At 41.6% G+C, this 9427-nt stretch overlaps 1 protein-coding gene across 1 annotated transcript in view; it reads right to left on the reverse strand.

Annotated features, from left to right (window-relative positions):
* Nucleotides 1–3551, reverse strand: part of mgat4b (alpha-1,3-mannosyl-glycoprotein 4-beta-N-acetylglucosaminyltransferase B) — a 102753-nt gene extending 99202 nt beyond the window's left edge. Inside the window, exon 1 of the mRNA XM_084353938.1 lies at nt 3279–3551. Within this exon, the coding sequence (XP_084210064.1) occupies nt 3279–3375 (97 nt within the window). The 5' untranslated portion in view covers nt 3376–3551. The remainder of the gene's footprint in view (nt 1–3278) is intronic.
* Between the last annotated feature and the right edge of the window lie 5876 nt (nt 3552–9427).

Consider the following 9427-nt stretch of genomic DNA (forward strand, 5'->3'; position numbering starts at 1 on the left):
CCTGCAGGTCAACAGTTGTTAACATCCTCTGTGGATATTCATTATTCCAACCTACAGGCCTGCACGTGAACGCATCATTCCAGCAGATAATCTGAATATAATGAGACTCCAGCAGGTGGACACCGGAGCCGATACAATCAATAGATGATTATCAGCAGAATGTTTTCTCCATGAGTCCAGAGCTGGACGAGCCGACAGCAAACACATTTAACACAAAATCCTGCCAGATATTAAATAGTCTGACTCCTCCCCACTGGTGTGTACTGTGTTTAAAAGCAAGTGCTCCTCTTATAAAGCTGCTGAGCCTTCTTAATGAAAAACATTTTCATACAGAAACAAAATCTGAACACCACCCGTCTCACCCAGCGTCACAAACCAAGCGCCCCTTTTTCCTCAGGAGCCGCCTGGTCTGCACCCGCCCGCCCCGAACACGCCGAGCAGCAGACTGAAAATCCAGACATCATCTGTTCCACAACAGCTGGACCCCGCTCCCCTGCTGTGTGATGAACCACAAACCAAGCGCTCCCTTTTTTTCTGAGCAACATCTTCCCTCAGCAAAAAAATATTCAAAACAACAAACAGCTGCAAACATCTGCCCCAGAAACCCCCTCTTCATCATCTCACTGCCTCCACCCTCCTCACAGGCTGTAAGGAGTCATAAATCAAGTGCTCCCATAGACCTGAGCGTGCAGCTGACAGCTGAGCCCCCAAACACCCACATGTTGTTGCTTCATGCAAAACAGCTCAACACAAACACACAAACACACAAACCGCTTACAGACACACAAACACACGCCCCAGAGGCCTGTGATGAGCCACACATCAAGTGCTCCCTTACCCCCTGGGGCAGCTGACAGTGACCCTGCAGTTCACCTGAGTGTCCACATCCACACGGGTCAGAGGTTAACACACAACACCAAACTGTCTCCTCCCTTCCAGATCTGTTACAGATCATAAATGAAGCCCGCCCCTCTGCTCAAGAGCTGCTCCACCTGACTCTCAGTCCAAACCCACCCACAGACCGTCCTCAGCTCAACAGTAAGCGTTCCACTACCAGAAAGACAGAAGCAGGAAGGTAACAATCTGATGCCTCGTCTGTCACCTCCACCAAGAGTGTAAGGTTTCACAAAACAAGCGCTCCTTTCAGTGAGGGGCAGCAGCTGAGACGGTTTTGCATACAGCAACAAGGTTATTTACATTTTTATGCAACACAAAATGTAACTGCAATCATCGTCCAACCAGCCCCTCCCGCCCTCCCCTTCCAGACTTATTCCCCCCTCAGCTGGCCTGTGTTGAAAAACAAGCACTCCTTCCTCCTATCTTCAGAGCTTCACGCGCACACGTTTGTTTGTTTTCTTCAACACAACAAAAACAAAATGAACCCTCCTCTGCCTCCAACTTTCATGTAGACACCGAGCTGGCATGTGGTTCATCACAAACCAAGCACTCCCTAAGGTAGCATCCTCACCTCAGAGTCAAAACCACCATCAGCTTCTTCCTGCTTCAAAACCAAACCAACCCCTCCTCTCCTGTCTTCCCATTTTTCTCCTCCTTCCTCCGTCTAAACACTTTCCCCTTAGAGCTGGTGCATCGCAAATCAAGCACTCCCTTCCTGACCTCAGGAGTTAAAGCTTCTTGTGTTTTTCTTTGCAACAAAAGCAACCAACCCCCTTCTCCAACTCACCCCTTCATCCACACCCTCACCCCTCAGCTGGCATGTGTCCCCCTGGCTCTGATGCAACACAAATCAAGCAAATCAAGCGCTCCCCTTTGCCACCACAAAGCCAGAGTTTCCTCTGACATCACAGAAAGCCTGCAGCTTCAAAATCAAACCAACCCCTCCGCTCTCCCTAATGATCTCCTCCCTCCTTCATCTAGACCCTCTCCCCTTAGCTCTGATGTATACCAAATCAAGCGCTCCCTTCATAGCCTCAGTCTTGTCAGTCAGGAGTCTTGTGTGTGTCTTTTTGTTTTGTTTTTCCAGCAATTGAAACAAAATCAAATCCTCATCCCTTAACTGGCATGTGTTGTATTACAAATAAAGCGCTCCCTTTCCTCACCTCAGATCCTGAGTGTCCCCCAAACCATCACGAGCTTCTTCCTGCTACAAAATCAAACCAACCCCTCCTCTCTCCCTAATGATCTCCTTCCTCCTTCATCTAGACCCTCTCCTCTAAGCTGTGTTGCTTCACAAATCAAGCGCTTCCTTCACTACCTCAGGAGCTGGAGCTTCTCATGCAGAAGCGTTTCCTCCTCTCCTTCATCTACACCCTCACCACTTAGCTGATATGTGGTGCATCACAAATCAAGCGCTCCCCTTCCTCACCTCAGATCCAGTTTCCCCCAAATCATCATGAGCTTCTTCCTGCTACGAAATCAAACCAACCCCTCCTCTCTGACTTAATCCAGACCCTCTCTCTGTAGCTCTAATGTGTAACAAATCAAGCGCTCCCTTCATGACCTCAGGTGCTTGAGCTTCTTGTACAAAAGCATCTTTTACTGCACCACAAGAACTGAAACACAATCAAACCCACCCTCACCTCCTGGACCCACAACCCCTCAGCTGGCATGTAATGCATGACAAATCAAGCGCTCCACTTCGTCACCTCAGATCCAGTGTTTCCCCAAAACCATCATGAGCTTCTTCCTGTAACAAAATCAAACCAACCCCTACTCTCTGCACATTAATCTTCTCCCTCAGTCAGCTGGACCCTCTCCTCTCAGCTGGCATGTCATGTGTAACAAACCAAGCGCTCCCCTCATCACCTCACTGAAGAGCTTCCCTTTTCAAGCATCTTGTGTTTTCTCTCTGCAACAAAATCAACCTCCCCCCCACCCCTCCATCTCATCCCTTCACTTAAACCCTCTCCCCCTCAGCTGGTGTGTGCTGCTTTACAAACCAAGCGCTCCCCTGCCCACCTTCAGCCGGAGCTTCCCCTCACATCAGCAGCATCATCTGTTTTGTGTGAAGCTGCAACACACTCAGACTCTCTCTCTTCATGTGGACCCTCTCTCTCCCCTCAGCTGGGCTGTGATGCATCTCAAAACGAGCGCTCCCTGTACCTCCAGACCCTGTGCAGCCTGCAGCCTCTCAGTCTCACCATCATCTGCTTTTTCTGCAACATCCACAGCACAAAGCGGAGCTGCGAGACCACACCGACCTCTGAGAGACCAGCCCCCCCAGCGTGACACGCACACACACTCTAACACACACACACACACACTGTAGCACACACTCACACACACACAGAGCGGGACGCTCCGGGACCGGGTCTTACCTCTGGAGCTGCTGAAGGCGGTGTACCAGGACAGGGAGACCAGCCCGCACAGCCCGAACAACAAGACCGTCAGGAAGGAGACATTTCGGAGCCTCATCTCCGGAGCCCCGGGAGCATGTCCGCACCGAGAGGGGGGAGGACAGGGACGGAGGGAGGGATGGATGGAGGGAGGGGGGAGGCAGGTAGACAGACAGACAGACAGAGAGAGAGACAGGTAGACACAGACAGACTGAGAGAGAGACACGGAGAGACGGGCGGAGCTGGGTCCGTCTGAGAGGCAGCAGCGAGACTGAGGGGAGAGAGGGGGGAGGGAGGGAGGGGGAGACGAGGGGGGCGGAGACAGAGACAGGTAGAGAGACACTGAGAGAGAGGGAGAGAGAGAGAGAGAGAGTAGAGGAATAAATGATTTGTATTGATGATTTAAATCAGATTATAAAATGATTCAAACAGAAAATTCAAACAAACAAATCAAATTAAGATTCCAGTCAAATAAAGATAAACTGTTATTAGGTATAAACTGTTATTAGATATAAACTGTTATTAGATATAAACTGTTATTGATTATTGTGTTTCAATGTTGTTTTTAAAGATGATTTTAAGTTATTATAAAGTTATTATGAGGAGTTGTTGTCCCTGTTCCCAGGCTGTTTGTTAATTAGCTTCCAGTCTTGATTTCTGGGCTCGTCAGTCAGATGAACTCAGGAGCTGCTGGTTAGAAACAGGAAGTGATTTTAGTTCAAGTAATAAAATGGTGAGAATGTGAGCAGCAGCTCTGAAGCCATGAGGCTAACATTCAGCTAGCAACGAGCTAGCAAGCAGGTGACACACTGCAGGAAATGTAAATGTGTAAAACACATGAGGCCGTTTTTTAATATCAACATTAGGCTATATGAAATCCCCAAAGGTAAAACTCTGCAACATTAATGAACTCAGCCTCAAAACATCAAACACACGTACACACAGGAGTGTTCGAGGGCGCTGCCTCCCCCTATAGGCAGAAACATGTCACTACATCCAGTCTGAAACAGGTCCAACAACATTATTTCTTAAATAAAAATATTTTAAGTATCGTATAGAATATAAATGATGACTAAGAAATAAATCTGAATTCTTTACTGTTTGATTTTGTAATAAACAGCTCATTGTGACGTAAGCAGCGAGTTCCCACCCATTACATCCTTGTTCCCGCTCTTTAGCAGCCAGTGATTCAGCGAGCTAACTTTCTGAGCTATGAATTGATATTTTACTCATCTTTAACAAGTCCAACTTCTGGATATGCTAACATCAGCCAAACACTGCTTAACTTCCTTGCAACTTTTGTTCGTGTGTTGTTGGTGTCGGTTTGAAGTTTTTTTTTACACATTTATGTTTAAGTGTTTGGACAGAGCTGCTAACGTTAGCTTAAACTCAAATATAGCATCATCCATATCAGTCTGGATGTTCCCAGATAATTATTATGATTAATTAATTATGGTATGCTAACTCTTGCCCTTGGATGCAATGCTAGGTTACTAATGTTGATTGTATGTTAGTTAGCGGGACATGCTAACATTAGCAAAATACAAACTGATATTTAACTGTTTGGAGGTTGGTAAATAAACTGTGACCAATGAGGTTTTTGGTAAAGTGGTGTCCGGTGATCAGGCACCTTGTGTACTGGTCGACCCACTCTTACAGACCACGGGTCAGTACGGAGGCCAGTTAGAGCCACTACAGGTGTGAACTGTGTTAGCTTATAGCCGTCATGTCTCTTGGTATTAGCTATGTAGCTCTGCTGGTCAGACTGACACAGGATCGGTATTAATATGTAAATAAATGCACATCAGACACATGAGTGTGTCTGTTAACTGGCAGTCTGATGATGTTCAGAGAATAAAATCACAGGAGAAGATAGAAACCAGCTGATCGTCTCATCTCAACATGTCACTAGTGTTTTTCTGATTTTCAGTCGATCTGGTACTTTTGGTAACGAAGCATTCACTCTGGAGGCCGTCAGCTGTTTTTAAATTTAATTAATTGATTTTATTTCCATCCTGTCACCTGTGTTTCTCCTCTCCTGCTCTGTTTAATGTTGTATAAGCGATTATAAACTAATAAAGGAATTAGAAGCTGAAGACTTTCCACACCTTCGTCTCCTAAATGAGATTGATTTAAACCCTGTGTGGCTGCAGCCACCGTCCGTCTCTCTGCTGCACAGTTTGTGTTTGGTGTGACTTCAGTCATGACTGTGTTTGGATCAGCTGACAGCTTTAAAGGTCAGGATTTAATTCATTTTTGGCAGTTGTGCAGAGAATCCAGCTGTGTTGAGTCACAGTCTGCAGCGCCGCCTGGTGGTCAGAATCAGAAACCTAGATTAGTTTATATCAAAGTCGAGTTAGAGAATATTAACTGAGTAAAGAGAGCCTCTGATTGGCTGGCAAAGAGATGTTTGGACCCTGTGAATGTAGAAAGTAGAATAAAAATCATTGTCTGTCTGTCTGGAAGCCCAAAGGCGACATAAAATGATTAATGTGAACTTCAAAACAAAAAAAGGAGCAGAAATTTCTACATATGTGTGACTTTAAGTTTAAAAATTTAAAATAATTAGAATTTGCATTTTCTTTTTCACGTACTTGTAAAGGGAGAAAGCTGTTTGATATTTCATTTTAGTTGACGTCACCTGCTCTACAGTGAACGATGTTCAGATGAAATAAGCAAAACATTTCACCTCAGTCATTTTATTTACATTTCATTTACTATTTCTTGGGGACAAATAAAAATGCAAACCAGCCAATTTGAAGATGAAAATGGAACCTGACATTTTATTTTCAAAGAATTAATCTGCTCTACAGTGACGATATTCAAAAGAAAAGACTAAACAGCTTCACAAATCTGTTTCATTTAACTTTACATGCCACCAAACTCTTTAAGGGACAAAATATGTTTGTTTTTTTAATTTAAGAGGTGTAAAAATCAGTCTTTGGTTGAACAACTGGACTGATGGAGATGTGCAACCTGTGATGAAGAGTCACTAAACTTTTACAATCACTGCTGTAAATGATTCTGGAAACATAACAACAGCAAGAATTAAAGAATGTGATGTTTATAAAATAAATTTAAAAGAGACGAGATGGGTCAAATTAATTAATCTGACATGATGATGATGTGGTCATTAATAAAATAAAGTATTTCACTGTCACACATGAGTGAAATGAAGGAACTAAATAAGAATATTAAGATTATTATTTTTAATTAATCGCAAATAAAGAATAAATTAAGTTGATTTATAAAAGTGTTAACTGTAATTTTCAGTAATCTGTTACATCATGAACAACGTTTGTAGTTCAAACATTAAAACTGCTCCTCCTACAGTGAAGCTTCATAATGCCTTGCTCAGAGGCACAACAGCAGTTTGTCCAGGCTGCAGACTGTGGACTGTGATCTGAATCAGTTTTACTGCCTCACACTGACACCTAGTGGTCACAAACAGCCGGTACACAAACACACACCAGCATCACAAACAGGATTGTTGAGGAGTTTTCACACACGAGGACCTGACCTGGTATTTTAAAGAACTACAGAAAAACAAGAAATATTTAACAATAGAAATGAAAACAACAATGAGTAGAGATAAAGAGCTGCACTGAGTGTAAACAAAGAGGACGGATGTGGATAATATACCGACTGAAACATGTTTAACTGTTCTGAGTAAGAATATCAGATGTGTGAGAATAATAACCTCAGATTTGTAACACGGAGTCTGATGTGTTCACAGAAGTTTGATTTTAGAGCATTTCATCTTGTTTTAAAACGTTAAAACAACCAAAAAAAGTAAGAAGAAAACTCCATTAAAATTTGGCCGAATTAACTGTCAGCACTTCCTGTTTGCAGTGTACTCATGGATGTACAGACAACTATCACTGGATTACTTTAATACTGAAGAAAACCTAAAAACATGATGTTTCTAAGGCAAGTTCTGCACATGTAAGGATCCTCTTTTTTGAGGATTTCTGAGCAGATTCATTCATCATCTCCTCCCTCCATGATGATGGAGTGAAGTCTGTAGTCCACAAAACATTTCTGGAGCTTCACAGTAAAACAGAGTTGCAGCATTCTGCTAAACAACTGAAGTAGCTGGAGACTTGATTTAAAAACCGAAAAACAACCAAAAATTAAAATAAATAAAAATACCCCAAAACTACATTAAAACTTTGCCGAATTAGCTGTTAGCATTTCCTGTTTGCAGTGTACTCATGGATGTACAGACAACTATCACTGGATTACTGTGATACTGAAGAAAGCTTAAAAACATGATGTTTCTAAGTCAAGTTCTGCACATGTGAGAAGCGTCTTTTTTGTGGATACATCAGATGTCTCCATACAGCTCGTCTGCTGTGATCACAGTCTGCAGGAGAGAAGAGATCACAACCTGATCTGAGGAGACCATATTTACTTTACTTTATTAAGATGAAGTCTTCACTGGAGCTGCTGAGCTAACAGAGTTAGCATGCTGAGCTAATAATGTTAGCTTTGTGTGTAAAAAACGTCTGTTCAGATCAGTTTGGGATCTCAGGGGCTTCTGGAGACTTAGAGTTACGCACAAAACATGGATCCTGATCCGATCAGACATGCTGAACCTTTTAAAGCTTAATGATTTAAGAGCAGTTTATTGATCTGTGTATACCACAAGGAGGGTAAAGTTACTTATTACCCTTAACTGGACTCAAACTGACAATTATAATATTTGTGTGTGGACCAAAAAAAGAGCACATTGTGTGGGTTTGAGGAAAAAACATACAAAATTCATTGGTGAAAAAACAATCTCGACCCCATTTAAACATTATCTAAGATTCAGTTTTATTGGAAACTTTTATTAAACGTACTTCGAGGAGCTGATATCTGATATTGACTGATGCAGGTTGGATCCATAACAAAATTAAAACTGTTTATGTTGCAGTGTTGAGTGAGCTGAGGATGAAGCTGCTCTGTTGTTTGGTGCTACGGCATTGAAACGATTGTCATCTTTTGTCCACAGGGGGCGCCAGAATCAACACAAGTTAAAACTGTAAATGTACCTCAGATATTGTTGAATTTTTTATAGTTATAAGTCTATTTTCTATGTTGTATGTTTTCTGTGATGGAAGATGGTATAAGTAAAATATATATTTAACAATATAATGATGACAACAGAGACATTAAGAGGCTGAAATGGTCTTAAAAAACATTCAAAACATAAATTTCTTAAAAATATTTTATATCTTATAATATTTGTTTTTCTAAAAACACAAATTAAATGTCAAAATGCTGTTTATTTATTACTTTGGAGTGTTTTTTACAGTTTGTGTTTTCTTCCCTCGTTCTTGTGAACAAAACACGCACAAAGAAACATTTAATGTATTAAATTACTCAAAGCAACAACTTTTAAACTGTTTTAAATGTGAGTAAATCAAATCACACGTTAATTAACTTTTCATGTTTGACGTCTTGTGAAGCTAAAAACACGTCTTTAATCAGGTGACTATTAAGATGCACATGTTAAACTCAGGTTCACGTGTGACATCATAACATTAGATGTAAGAAAATTACGTTTTGTTTTTGGTTTTAAATTAAATAACAATAAATTAAAGGAGCATTGTGTAGTTTTGGTGAAGAAATGTTAATGAGCAGTTAAAGGTCTTCGTGACTGAAACAAAGAATATTTTAATCTCAACATTTTAATAATTCTCCTGCTCGACCTCTTCGCCTACTTTTGAGACTCATTAGCTAAACGTGTTAGCCAATACGCTAGTTAGTAAACTAATAGCAAGTAAACATTGCCTGGTAACTTAGCCTATTAGCTTGTTATCTTTAGCTATCAAACTTTAGCTTGCGGATTAATTATTAAGTAAACCTTAGCAAAGCAAACCTGGTAGCTAGCCTAATAATCTATTAGCAAGTGCCGTTTAGCTAGTGAGCAACTTAGCTTAGCAGACTAAACTTAAGACCGTAGCCTTAAGCTAGGCCTGTTAGCCAGCTAGGTTTAGGCTAAACTGTAACTACTAAACTTAGCTTATTTGTTGGTGAACTAATGAGGTCGTAAACCAATTAGCTTTAAAGGAGCAGTCTGTAGTTTAAATGTAGAAATGTTCGTGAGAAGAGAAAGATCTTCACAGACTGAAACAAACTGACCT

The sequence above is a fragment of the Pagrus pagrus genome (assembly GCF_965226575.1).
Source record: "Pagrus pagrus genome assembly, chromosome: 5".
NCBI lineage: Eukaryota > Metazoa > Chordata > Actinopteri > Spariformes > Sparidae > Pagrus > Pagrus pagrus.